This window comes from Stegostoma tigrinum, chromosome 9 (assembly GCF_030684315.1).
Source record: "Stegostoma tigrinum isolate sSteTig4 chromosome 9, sSteTig4.hap1, whole genome shotgun sequence".
Taxonomy (NCBI): domain Eukaryota; kingdom Metazoa; phylum Chordata; class Chondrichthyes; order Orectolobiformes; family Stegostomatidae; genus Stegostoma; species Stegostoma tigrinum.
The window spans coordinates 15,390,167-15,404,749 of record NC_081362.1 but is presented as its reverse complement, the minus strand read 5'-3'; the positions used below and the strand labels follow the sequence as shown (position 1 = coordinate 15,404,749).

At 45.4% G+C, this 14,583-nt stretch overlaps 1 protein-coding gene across 1 annotated transcript in view; it reads left to right on the top strand.

The window, feature by feature from the left end:
• The window catches only part of dtd1 (D-aminoacyl-tRNA deacylase 1), a 178,157-nt gene that overhangs the window by 150,832 nt on the left and 12,742 nt on the right, over positions 1-14,583 (top strand). Inside the window, exon 5 of the mRNA XM_048535466.1 lies at positions 6,032-6,207. Within this exon, the coding sequence (XP_048391423.1) occupies positions 6,032-6,187 (156 nt within the window). The 3' untranslated portion in view covers positions 6,188-6,207. The remainder of the gene's footprint in view (positions 1-6,031; positions 6,208-14,583) is intronic.

The following is a 14,583-nucleotide window of genomic DNA, read 5'->3' as shown; positions in this document are numbered from 1 at the left end:
ATTCTCACCACTCTCTGGGTGATGAACTTCCTTTTGAATTCCTCGTTGAGTTATTGGTGAATGTCTTATATTGATGACTTTGAGCTTTGCTCCTCTCTCCTCATATCCAATCTATCAAAACATGTCATAATTTCATGCCACCACGCTGCCTTTTCAATTATGTGACAGAGACCCAGTCTGTTCACCCTTTCTGGTAGGCGAAACCTTGCATTTCTGGAATATACTTGTGAATTTTTTTTTGCAGTCTCTCCAGTGTCTCTACTCCTTATTCATAATGCCAGAACAGTGCACAACATTCCAAAGGTGGCCTAACCAAATTTCACTGCTGGCTTAACATAACTTACCTACTTATTAATTCTATCCCTCTCAAAATAAATTCTAGAAGCTTGTTCTTAAACATGAATGAACACACTCAGATCAGCTTTTGATGGAAAGCATCAGAATAAATATTGCATAAAAGCACAGTATCATTGTTGCAAATTTTCCACCTCTGTTTTCCACTTCCACCCTTAGCTTTCCAGAGGGATGGAGCAGGGTAAAGAATTAAAGACTGTGGTTTGAATCTCAAGAGGAGTGGTACTTGGGACAGAACAGAATGTGTTGTCGGGGCTGGTGGCTAGTCACATCACATCTGGGGTGAGTCAGGAGGTGGGTCCCATTGGGGAGAGGGTTGTTGGTTGAAGTCAGAGTGGCAATTAACATAGGTGATTATGTACTCCCTCAGGCACTAGCCGTTGTTTTAACATTTTTGGGGTAAGCATGTAAGTCCAGGTAAGTATATTGGAACTTTCCCTAGTTTCAATTAGATCTTATCCTGGTGGAACTGGGAATTGGCCATTGGAAGTTCCAATTTCCTGGATCTTTCCTGTGGAGTTAGTGGGAGTGGCCTCCTGTGGACTCCAGTAGGCATTTTGGTTTATAGGTCTGATTTCTGACTACCCAGAGGCTGGGAATATGGTATAATGGGTATGGATTCGGTATGATTAGATTCCCTACAGTGTGGAAACAGGCCCTTTGGCCCAACAAGTCCACACCGCCCCTGGAAGCATCCCACCCAGACCCATCCCCCTATAACCCACACACCCCCGAACACTACGGGCAATTTAGCATGGCCGATCCACCTAGCCTGCACATCTTTGGACTGTGGGAGGAAACCGGAGCACCCGGAGGAAACCCACACAGACACGGGGAGAATGTGCAAACTCCACACAGACAGTCGCCCGAGGAGGGAATCGAACCCGGGTCCCTGGCGCTGTGAGGCTGCAGTGCTAACCACTGAGCCACCGTGTACGTATAATAATGTAACCAAGGGCAGAAATATACTGCTGAGGCTGTGTAGGGCTCTGGTCAGTCCACATTCGGAATATTGTGAGCAGTTTTGGGCCCCGTATCTAAGAAAGCAGCTGCTGGCGTTGGAGGGGGTCCAGATGAGGTTTACAAGAATGATCCCGGGGATGAAGGGCTTGTCATACGAGGAGCGGTTGGGGATTTCATACGTGTTGGAGTTTGGAAGGATTAGGGGGAGTGGAAATCTGACTGAAGTCTACAGAATACTGAGAGGCCTGGATAAAGTGGACATGGAGAAGATGTTTCCAGCAGTGGGAGAGACCAGGACCTGAGGGCACAGACCCAGAGTGAAAGGACTCCACTTTAGAACTGAGATGAGGAGGAATTCCTGCAGCCAGAGGGTAGTTAGTCTGTGGAACTCATTGCCTCAGAAGGCCAAGCCATTAGTGCATTTAAGACAGGTACTCACTCATTAAGGGCATCATGGGTCATAGGGAGAAGGTAGGAAAATGGGTTAAGAAACATAACAGCTATGATCGAATGGCGGAACAGACTAGATGAGTTGAATGGCCTAATTGTGGTCCAATATCTAATGGGCTTACGGTAACCCTGATATCAGCTGTCATATACAAGCAACTGTGAAGGAAGGAAGGACTAGTCTGAAATAGCAGCAGGTGCACATAAAGAGAATAGCAACATATATGATGGTGTCAATAAAAAAGTTTGGAGACATCTACAAGATTTGGACAGCAGAAATGAACCCTGACCACAAGCTGCGTGGCAACACAAACTGACAAGGTCTGGATCAATGTCTGTTCTTCCAAGTCCCTCCCCATGGTGTACAGATTGGGGTTTTTGCAGGTGGCAATTCTGTTAGCATTAGGTTCAATGTTACTCTGAGCCACAAACATTTCTTCTGAATCCCAGTCAATCTTGGAGACAGAAATCCAGGCATAAATTTGTGACAGCAGAAGAAGCTCACGATCCCGATATCCTGGAACCTGAACCCTGGTGCACAGTCAACAAGCCTTCAACACTGTCCAGAAAGGTTTTCTTCAAAAGGGTTCAAGAAAGTATTCTGTTCCTAGCTAGGGATGGTTCTCAGCTTGGTATCAAACGAAGCCATTTCTTAAGATGTTTCACTTATTGCTGTGTTTTGAACAGTATATCCAACTCAATATGTTTCAATATCATCATGTCAATGACACATTAATGATCGTGATTGTATTGCAGTATACTTGAAATAATTCTCTTTTCCTTCTATTGTGATTTTTTTAAAACCATGAAATACTGCATGACAATTTTTATGTTGTACCACAGGAATTATTAGTGATCATATCCGTGAACTTTTGTACAAATAGTTAATTCAGGAAGAGCGTACTGTTAACCCTGTCATTGTTTGCATTTGCTTATTTATCTCAGTTGCACTGAGTGTAAATGTACTGACAAAAAGCAACTGAAACAGTTATCACAGTTTTCCAAAGAGACCAAATTTGGTGGGGCAACTGACTTCATTTTCCACCTTTGGAAATAGAGTATTGATTTCTTAATTTTGCAATTTCAACTGGAAAGAACTTGCTGATGTGCAGCCTGGTTCTGCCTGCCTACAATTCACCAACTAACTTCACAGACAAAAGTTTTGTAGCTACAAAGTACAGGCAGCTCTAACTGTCACCAAAAAAATTTCTGATACTCGGCTAAAACAAAATCTGACTCACTATATTTTATTTGTAGAAACCAGAAGTTTTACCAGTATGGGGAATTGTTTCTTGAGGTACTGTTGCTCACCATGTGTGAATGGCTTGTATTGATGACCTGAACTGATGAATGTCTGTAATACCATAACTTGTTTCCCAGTTCTTCATCCTGATCGCCAGAGATAGATGACTTTATCTTTGGTGGTAAAGGTAGAAGCCAAGTTTCTTCTCAAAACAAAAATGATTAGAAGTTTGAGAAAGGAAATCAGTGATCAGATTCTGAGAAGTCTTTAGTACAACACCAAGATGGGAGAATCATAGAATTCCAACAGTGTGGAAGCAAGCCATTTGAGTCCACATTGACCTCCTGAGAAGCATCCCACCCAGACACCTCCCCCTGCCCATCGCTGTAACTCTGCATTTCCCATGGCTAATCCAGCTAGCCTGCACAACCCTGAACACTACGGGCAATTTAGCATGGCCAATCCATCTAGCCAGCACATCTTTGGATTGTGGGAGGAAACCAGGGCACCTGGAGGAAGCCCATGCAGACACGGGGAGAATGTGCAAACTCCACTCAGATAGTCACCCGAGGCTGGAATTGAACCTGGGTCCCTGGTGCTGTGAGGCAGCAGTGCTAACCATTGAGCCATCATGCCATCCAATCGAAGCCAAATGTAACCTGTGAATAATTAATATGGAATGGGTTGCTGTCCAGTGCAATAAATAATGTTTCTGTTCAACCAAAGCTAAGGGAATTGGGATACTTCCTGACTGAGAAGTGAGTAGAGAGACTTTTATAAAAAAAATTATGTATTAGGATCAGGAGCTGGCAATTTGACCCCTCAGTCTGGTTCTGCCATTTGACAAGATCCTGGCTAATCCAATAATGATTCCGATTCCACCTTCCCACTTGCCCCTGATAGCCTTTCATGTCCATGTCATCAAACATTTCACTTGTCCTTAAAAAACATTGGCCCAGACCTTCTGAGAGAAAGATTATCATCGCAGCAGTGTAGACTGGAGTTATACACCACGACAACGTGGAAGTCCCAAACCAGCTAATTCCACAAGGAATTGCCCAGAAAATGTTTGATAAGCATTTTCCTCATGCCTGGAACCCTGTCCAAAATGGTCCCTAACTCTGAATTAGATTTGGAGTCTTTGATCTGTTTCAATGTACTTAGCTCAATAGTTACCCAGGAAGAGTTAGAGGGGTAAAATCTACTGTAAGTTTTGGTTAACTGTTAAACTAACCACCCCACTCCTGAACTCTGTAAAAACAGCTGATGGATCCCAGACCCAAAAAAACACCCCATCTCTTCCAACTCCCCCCATACCCCCAACACATCCAGCTGCCACAGTACTCACCAACCAGCATTCCTAATCTGCCGTTCTGACAACCCCAACCCCTTAGCCACAAACCTCACCCCCGAACCCCTTACCACCTGAACTCATTCATCCAAACCCATCCTTCAGGAACTTTTAAACAACATTGAGTGTTTAAATGAACAAGAGAACTAATTGCACTTAAAATTACTCAATAATGATAACATTAAATAATTAAAAGAAATTTAAAACCCTTTACATTTACAATTGATGAATAAAACTAGCATTAGATCTTTAAAAGGAACTGAAAATATGATAAGCTATGTAACACTTACAGATATACTTCAATACACTTTTCTCTATGTTCATCTGTAGAGCGTTGGGTGCTGCCCTTCAGGGGCATCATGGACAGCGTAGCTTTGCCTGTGTTATGGCCTGAACAGCAGGCTGTGATGGGGGCATTTGGGCAAGACTGCCCATTATAAAAAAAACATGCAAAATCAACCAGGCCCCTTTTGATATGATTACTATTCGAGGTATCTGTTCCAGATGGTAATTGGAAGCCCTGGGTCATTCAGTGACCCTGCCTCCCTTGCTCTCAGGGGAAGTGAATTCCACAGACCAACAATCCTCTGAGAGAAAAAAAGAAAGGTTTTTCTTATCTCCATCTTAAATTTTTAAAATGTGTCTCCTGATTGTAGACTCTCCCACAAGTGGAAACCTCCTCTTGGCATCCACCCTGTCATATCCCCTCGGGATCTTAATGTTTCCATGAGATTGCCTCTCATTCTTCCAAAGGATATAGATCCAATCTATTCTCATAAGATAAGCCCTTTCTCCCAGGAATCAGTCGAGTGAACTTTCTCTGAACTGCTTCTGTTGGAGTTACTTTTTTTTATTCACTTGTAGAGCACGGGCCCTGCTGACTGGCCAGCATTCATTGTTCAGACTCGTGTCCTTTCTCAGGTCAGAAAACCACATCTCGATATGGTCTCATTAACGCCCGACGCAACTCCTCCACACTTTTATTTTCCATTCCCCGTGAAATAAATGACAGCAATTCCATTTGCCTTCCTCATCACTCGTTACAGCAGCACACTTCACACCGAGTGGCTTACAACCTGAGATTTGCAGTCTTTCCCCCGTTTAAGTATTGTAACTGCTTTTCTACTCTTTCGGCCATGATGGAACAGTCCAGAATATCCAGCACCCCTTCCCCTTTGCTTGCCTTTGAGAATGTGCTGGTCCACATGTGCCCCTGTGGTAGGAAGGCCCAGGATTTCGATCCAGCGACGATAGGTGTGATGTGTAAAGCAGACCGTGGGAGGTGGTGGCGTATCCCTGCTGCCCATGTCCTTGCAGATCGTGGGGTGTTACTGGTTTACGAGTCGCTGCTGTTGATGATGACGGGGCGGGAGAGAATCGAAGAAGACTCGGTCTGTTTAGATGGCAGAGCGAGCCACATGGTTCGAATGGTGTCTTCACTTTCTGTGAGGTTGGTGGGGATGGGCTGTGGGGGAGTTGGGGAGGGGGTGTTGGTGGGTGTGGTCTGGAAGGCAATCACCGTGGCAACTGCAGGCCTGAGCGCTGCAGGAATCCCCAGAGCTCCCACCTGCCTCTTTAGGGAGGAGCGGGTGATGCCTGGAATCACAGCAAGCTGTTGCTGACAATGGTGTCATTATGTTTATCGAATGAAGATTCTGTTTGTGTACTTATAGTTGACAAAACTGGAAAAACAGCAGCAGCGAAAGGAAAAGACAAGGACTAAAGTACCTTCAGAATACACCAAGGAGAAAAGTGCCTCACGCAGCAAAGATGACCCCAGTGCTAGCAGTGGTGCTGATGGAGATGTTTCATCAGAAAGAGAGCCCTAAATGTACAGTGTGGAACACCGGTATGTATCTGCTCTTCCACTGTATGTCTTCTGATTTCATTCCATTCCGTATGTTACCATTAGTCCTCCCGAGCACTTTATGCCCAGCCTACAGTTTGAACTTGACTGATAGCAGCAAGTTTCTGTTATGCAGCCTCCTCGTCCGAGTGTTAACACCAGATCTCTGGTGCCCTGCCACCGTTTACCATCACCACAAGCTGGCCCATCGCTTTAACCGTGACAGCTGAGAAAGGCTGACTCAAATGAGCAGTGTTTCCACAAAACCAGCAACCCAGACCGTAAAGCTGTCCCAGCAACTCTAGCTCAGAGAGGGATTTGCGGGGCAAGCAGGATTAGCCCTGTGGGGTTTTCTGAATTCAGACAAAGAGAAAATGCATTGTAAGAGGGGACACTTAAATATCGAGCCATCAGCTGTGTTACTCTAATTTAAAACTGGAGCAGGTGAGGTAAGCTTGAGCTAATCCAATTACAAGCCCAACTTGGCATTGACAATGAGAAGTAAACCAGAATATATCTAGGCCCGAAATGTCAGCTTTCCTGCCCCTAAGATGCTGCTTGGCCTGCTGTGTTCATCCAGCTCCACACTTTGTTATCTCAGATTCTGCAGCATCTGCAGTTCCCATTATCTGTAGGATATAAAAGGGGCTGTCTCTCAGTTTCCCGCTTCAGATACATGAGCTTTCAGAGCACCCCCCTGCACTTTAGGTGTGCGTGTGTATGTGTTTGTGCACGCGCGTGTGTATGTGTTTGTGCACGCGCGTGTGTCTGTCTGCCTATCTGCCTGCCTGTATATCTTCCATCACATGTCTAAGAGAGCTCAGCCTGTTTGAACACACACTCCTCCCTTTGTTATTCAAGCCTCAGTAGTGCAGAAGCTGTTGGCCTAGAAATGGCTTGCACTTACAATATGCTGGCACCAACATGACCAACTTAGGTCAAACATAAGGAAGAATAGAATTTTATTTTAAGTGCCTTGAGCAAAAACACTTTGCACTTATTCTGGATCAGTCATTTTTGTTTTGAGCAGCTGAATGAAGGAATATATAGACCTGATTTAGAAATCCAGAGGGATAAGCCAATAATAGCTCGGAATAAAGGTACTGGTCGACTCTGCCTGTAGCAGCTACATGCTTTGAGTGTACAAGGACACCCAAGTCTCATTGCACTTCATCCTTTCTCAGTCTACCGCCACTCAGATCGTAATCTGTCTTCCTGTTTTTGCCACCAAAGTGGATAACATCACGTTTATCATTATCAGTCATCTGCCATGCATTTGCTCACTCAGTTTAAGAGAAGGGAGGTGATGCTGGAACTGTATAAAATATTGGTAAGGCCACAGCTATAATATTGCGTGCAGTTCTGGAATCTACATGATAGGAGCGATGGGATAGCACTGGAGAGGGTGCAGAGGAGATTTACCAGGATGTTGCCAGGGCCGGAGAGTTTCACTTATTGAAGAGAGATTGGACAGACTGGAGTTATTCTCCTGAGAGCAGAGAAGATTGAGAGGGGCCTGATTGAGAAGGGCTTTTGAAGGTTCAAGTAAATCACATCCATTAGCACTCCCTTATCAACCCTACGAGTTACATTCTCAGAAAATTTCAATGGATTTGTCGCGCATGATTACCCTTTTGTAAATTCTGTTTTCCAAGTTCTCTGCTGTTCTGTAATAATGGCTGAGCATTTTCCCTGCCACTGATGTCAGACTGACTGGTTTATAATTCTCTGTTTTCTCTCTGTCTCCTTTTTTTTAGATGTGAGGGGTTCCATTAGTCACCCTTCAATCCATAGGAACTGTTCCAAAGTGTGTAGAATCGTGAAAGATACGTCCACAATTTCTAGGGCCACTTCGTTAAGTACCCTGGGATGTAGAGGCCTGGGGATTTATCAGGCTTCACTTCCAACAATTTCCCTAACACCATGTCATTGTTCGTACTGATTTCTCTCAGTTGCTATCTCTGACTGGACCCTGTGATCCCCAATGTGTTTTGGATAGTATATATGTCCTTCTTTGGGAAGACAGACCCCCAATTTAAATGGTCTGCAATCCCTTTGTTCGCCATTATAATCTCCTCTGTTTTGACTATAAGGGATGACACCTGTTTCCACTAATCTTTTTCTTTTCATTATCAATAGGAATTTTTACAGTCAGTTTATACCTTCCCTGCCAGCTTACTCTTATCCCCAATTTTCCCTTCCTAATCATTTACTTTGCTGAAATTGAAACACTGCTGTCAGTGCTCAGATCTACTGCTATTTTCGGCCAATTTGAATGCCCCTTCTTTGGATCTAATGTTGTCTCTACTTTTCCTTGTTTGCCACATTTTATTTATGAGCCAGGCAGGACTGAATAATTTCTGAAGAAGGGTCTAGGCCCAAAACGTCAGCCTTCCGGCTCCTCTGATGCTGCTTGGCCTGCTGTGTTCATCCAGCCCAACACCTTGTTATCTAGGACTGAATAATTGTTGCAGTCCCCCCATGCACTGTTTAAATGTCTGCCAGACACCATCACCCCTTTAAGGAGCGTTCCCAAATTTATTGTGGCCAGGACACGACCTCATACCATCGTGGTTTGTTTTATTTAGATTCCAGTCCTTAGTCTCAGAGTCGACTGTGTCATGTTTCATTTTAATGAAGGATTCTGTAATATTATGGACACTCTTCCCCGAGGGAGAAGATTATTCTTTTCTCATTGGACAAAACCCAGGCCTGTCCTTGAGTTGGCTCCTCAATGTGTTAATCCAGAATGCTACTTGTATACTTCCCAGGAATCCTACTTTCATGGCATTGTTTCTGATATGGTCTGCCCATTTGAGGTTTTGGTCTATTCTGTCTCACTGTAAAGGTTTCCATTCCCCTGCCATTTTAATGTAAACCTTCCCCAACCGCGCTAGCGAATACTCCTCCTCGGATAACAGCTCTGGTCCTCTCCGGGCTACCTTTTAGCCCTTTCTAGTGCAGAGAAAGGAATTCCGGGCCTGTTCAGTCTTCCCTGACAAGCGAAGCCTCTCAGTTCTGTGCATCATTTCTGTGAATGTTGACATGGGAAAGAGATGGAACAGCATTTACGATACTTTGAAGAGCCAGGCCAGCGATGGAAGCTGGGGCTTTCCTGATCTGACTTGCTCAGCTCACCAAGTGCTCCTACAAACCAAGGAGCCAAAGGAGCATGTATTTGCTTTGAGACCACGGTCCTTACTGTGAAGCTGCCGAGCAGTCATCATATTTAGCCGGTTTATGAGTAATGCAAGCCGCAAGGTCCTTCCTGGCAGGTTCAACATTTAGGCAAATGTAATACCCCGTTTTTTTTCTGTCAGTTTCAGTTATCAGTTAAGATTCACAACAGCCACAGGCGAGTTACCAGGTCAACAACAATTTAATCATCTTTGACTGGTAATTTTGCTTTGAGTCAAAGCCCTTTAGTTTGGAAATTATTAGTGTCCATAGATTGTCATCAGCTTTTTTTTTAATAAACAAGAGATGTTCACTGACAATAAGTTTTGATTTTGGTAAACTGAAAGATTTTATTCAATAGCATCGTTAAAGGTTACAGAAACACAGTGAGCAGCTAGAGTTAAGATATTTAATTGAATAGCAGAACAGGTATGATGGGCTGAGTGGCCTGGTTCTGGATTATCAAGTTCCTGCACTGCAGTGTTGCTGTATACTCGAATAGTCTGCTGCTGGTTAAGATTTAAGGAGCGGTCCCCAATTCATTGTAGCCAGATCACAACCTCATACCATTGTAGTTTGAGATAACATGGTGTGAAGCTGGATGAACACAGCAGGCCGAGCAGCATCAGAGGAGCAGGAAAGTTTGACGTTTCGGGTTGCGACCCTTCTTCAGAAATAGGGGAGGGGAAGAGGATTCTGCAATAAATAGGGAGACAGGGGGAGGCGGATAGAGGATGGATAAAGGAGAAGATAGGGTGAGAGTAGACAGACAGGTCAAAGAGGCAGGGTTAGAGCCAGTGAAGGTGAATGTAGGTGGGGAGTTAGGGAGGTGATAGATTGGTCCAGGGCGGACGGACAGGTCACGGAGGCGGGATGAGGTTAGTGGGTAGGAGATGGGGTTGGGGCTTGAGGTGGGAGGAACAGTTAGGGAGGTGGGGACGAGCTGGGCTGGTTTTGGGATGAGGTCAGGGGAGGGGAGATTTTGAAGCTTGTGAAGTCCACATTTATACCCTTGGGCTGCAGGGTTCCCAAGCGAAATATGAGATGCTGTTCCTGCATCTTTCAGGTGGCGTCATTGTGGCACTGCAGGAGGCCCAGGATGGGCATGTCGTCCGAGGAGTCGGGGGGGAAATTGAAGTGGTTTGCGACTGGGAGGTGTGCTTGTTTGTTGTGAACTGGGTGTAGGTGTTCCGCAGAGGCTTGGGGACCGCTTTGCTCAGCCCCATCTCCCATCTCCTACCCAGTAACCTCATCCCACCTCCGTGATGTGTCTGTCTTCCATGGACCGACCTATCAGCTCCATAACTCCCCACCTACATTCGCCTTCACTGGCTCCATCCCTGCCTCTTTGACCTGTCTGTCTGCTCTCCACCTATCTTCTCCTTTATCCATCTTCTATCTGCCTCCCCTGTCTCCCTATTTATTTCAGAACCCCTTCCCCTCCCCTATTTCTGAAGAAGGATCTCGACCTGAAACGTCAAACTTTCCTGCTCCTCTGATGCTGCTCGGCCTGCTGTGTTCATCCAGCTTCACACCGTGTTATCCCAAACTACAATGGTATGAGGTTGTGACCTGGCTATGATAAATTGGGGATCGCTCCTTAAATCTTCACCAGCTGCAGAGTATTAGAGTATACAGCAACACTGCAGTGCAGGAACTTGATGATCCAGAACCAGGCCACCTTCACTGGCTCTAACCCCACCTTTTTGATCTGCCTGTCTCCTCTCACCCTATCTTCTCAAGCTTTCCTGCTCCTCTGATGCTGTTTGGCCTGCTGTGTTCATCCAGCTTCACACCATGTTATCTCAGATTCTCCAGCATTGCCAGTTCCTACTATCTCTGTAACCATTGTAGTTTGTGTTATTTCGATTCAGGGTCCTAGTCTCAGAATCACCTGTGTCATGTTTCATCTTAATGAAGAATTCTACAATATTATGGTCCAACATAATTTCTTAATGCCTTTTGCCATTTATTCTGTCTCACAATTCCCTGCCCTTTAGTGACTGGGGAGGCGAAAGGCTAGCAGTATTATCGCTGGACTGTTAACCCAGAGAGCCAGGTAGCATTCTGGGGATGCAGGTTCAAATCCCACCACTATTGAATTCAATTTAAAAAAAATCTGGAATTAAGAATCTAATGATGACCATGAATTGGTTGTTGGGGAAAAACTCAGCTGATTCAGCAATGTCCATTAGGGAAGGGAGCCGCCGTCCTTACCTGGCCTGGGCCTACAAGTGACTCCAGACCCACGGCAATGTGGTTGACTCTTAACTGCCCCCTGGGCAATCAATGCTGCCTAGCCAGTGATGCCCTCATCCTGTTAATGAATAAAGGGGAATAAGAAAGATTTGAAACGGAGGTCTTTTTGATTGAATTTAAGAATCATTCAACAATAAACTGTTGGGTGTGAAATAATTAAATAAAACATTAGCGAGCCTTGGGACTGCTGATTTTATGAGCAAGCATTGCCTGAAAGATTTATTTATGTGAATTAATTTAGGGTAAAGTTGAGGCTTTGACAGTTTGGAAATTGTTTTGCAGTCCTTTATTGCACGTTTTATCAAAGTAATTAGCAGCAAACACTTTATTAAATGAAGTAAGTAACTAGGACAGTATTTATCCTGCAGCATTCACTCCCGAATGTGTCCTGTATCTGTGTTAGTCTGCTAACTGTGTAATTAAATGGGAGTTTCGAGGTCATGTGCTTGGATCCTGCCATTTTGGAGTGAATTTTCTTTCTGTCCTGCAGGCCTCTTTGAACAGAGGAGGGGATCGATTTAAGGTGAGGGCTAGAAGGTTTAGAGGAGATGTGAGGAAAAACCTTTTGTTGGGAATCTGGAGCTCACTGCCTGTGGTTGTGTTCGAGGTGGAAACCCTCAAACGTTTGAGAGGTGTTTAGATGCACATTTGCAATGCCAAGGCATACAAGGTCATGGGCCAGGCGATGGAAAATGGAATAGTGAGCTGGTTGCGTTTGACTTGGCACAGAGTTGATGGGCTGAAGGGCCTTTTCCTGCGCTGTCGATCTCTATGACTTCTGGAACCGTTGGGTAGGTGTCATACCGGCAACATCCTTCACCCGCCCAGTGGCACTAATGTTCAGTTGAGCTGCCAACCTACGACTCGCTTGGTAGCTCGAGGTCTGGCCTAAAGTGGTCAATCTTTGGTGATTTTCATAAAATAAGACCCTCAACTAAGGTAACGTGGATAATGCATTTTACTGCACTGCAGACTGTTCGCATCCTTAAACTGCACCATTGCCAACCACTTCTGTTCTTGGATTACAACTCGTGATGAAGCAGGCCAAGGTGCTGCTTACCTTGCCAGCTCTGCTGCCCTGTGTTGTTGGCCCTAGTTGATGACCAAACCACTGTGCCAGGTAAATCCCAGATCTTAACCACTCACCGCTGAAAGCACCGTTTTCCTCAGGCTGGCTTTGGTTCATCTGCCATTTCTGTGCTTTGAGCAACATATTGAACTGCATGCTTTGGCGGCACGGTGGCTCAGTGGTTAGCACTGTCACCTCACAGCACCAGGGGCTCTTGGTTCGATTCCACCCTCGGGCGACTGTCTCTGTGGTGTGTGCACATTCTCCCTGTGTCGGAGTGGGTTTGCTCCGGTTTTCTCCCACGATCCAAAGATGTGCAGGTTAGGGTGGATTGGCCATGGGGAGTGCAGCATTACAGGGAAAGAGTAGGGAGGTGGGTCAGTTTGGTTTTGATGGGCTGAATGGCCCGCTTTCACACTATAGGGGTTCTTTTGTGTTCTCCTCCTGTGCAGCATTAATGACAAGTCCACAAATAGACCTCAGATGCTCTATCACCCAGCTCTTACCTGCCCAGTTTTTTGATTCTAGCATATGGAAGGACTGTCTTATGAGGACAGCTTGAGTAGGTTGGGCTTGTATTCATTGGAGTTTTTAGAAGAATGAGGGGTGACCTAACTGAAACATACAAGAATCATCAGGGCTTTGCCTGGGTACATGCTGAAAGGTAATTCCCCTTGTGGGAGAGCCTAGGATCAGAGGGTATAATCTCAGGGTAAGGGGTTGCCCATTTAAAACAGAGATGATGAAGGACTTCTTCTCTCAGATGGGTGTGAACCTGAGGAATTCTTTGTCATAGAAGGCTATTGAGACTGGGCCATTCAATACATTCAAAGGTGACGTGGCCAGCTTTTTTATCGGTGGGGGGAGGGTTAGCTCAGTTGGCTGGAAGACTGGTTTGCAATTCATAGCGATCCCAACAGCCTGGGTTCAAATCCAGCATCAACTGCAAGATTCTCCATCTCAACCTCTCCCCTCCCCTGAGGTGTGATGCCCACCACCAGTCACCTCCCCCAAATGATGAGACAGTAGGAAAGTGGAGCTCAGGATTATCAGATCAGCCACAATCCCATTAAATAGCAGAGCAGACTGAATAAATTGGATGACCTACTTCTGCTGCTGCATCCAATCATCTTATACAATAATAAACAATTAGCAAGACCCAGAGATAGAGTAGAGAGCCCTGGCAATTTTAATTTGATTTGATTTATTGTTGTCACAGCACCAAGGTACAGTTAAAAGCAAGATGTCACCACCAGATACTATATTCTCCTCCCCTCCCTTGCCTGACTCCCACAGGGACCGTTCCCTCCAGGACACCCTGGCCCACTCTTCCTTCACTCCCAACAAACCCACACAGCCCTATGGCACCTTCCCCGGTAACCAGCGAAGGTGTAACACCTGCCCATATAGCTCCTCCCTCCCCAGTATACAAGAGCCCAAACATGTACTTCACCTGTACTTCTCAGAATCTAGCCTACTGCATTCGCTGCTCACAATGTGATCTCCTGTACGTTGGGGAAATGAAGCATAGACTGGGTAACTGCTTCGCAGAACATCTATGTTCCGCTCGCAAAAAAGATCCTGAGCTACCCATTGCCTGCCACTTGAACGTACCACCGTGTTCCCTGGCCAACTTCTCTGTCTCTGGCTTGCTGCACTGTAAATGCAAGCTGGAAGAGCAACACCTCATTTTCTGCTCGGGGACCTTGCAGCCCTCTGGACTCAATATCGAGTTCAATAATTTTAGGGCCTAAACTCTCCCATGTCCCAGCCCCTCTGCCCTTGTTATCACATGGTCTGCCATTATGCACTATTAATCAGTTAGTCACCAACAGTCCCCATTAACAGCTACTCTCCCTTCTAGCCAGATCGTT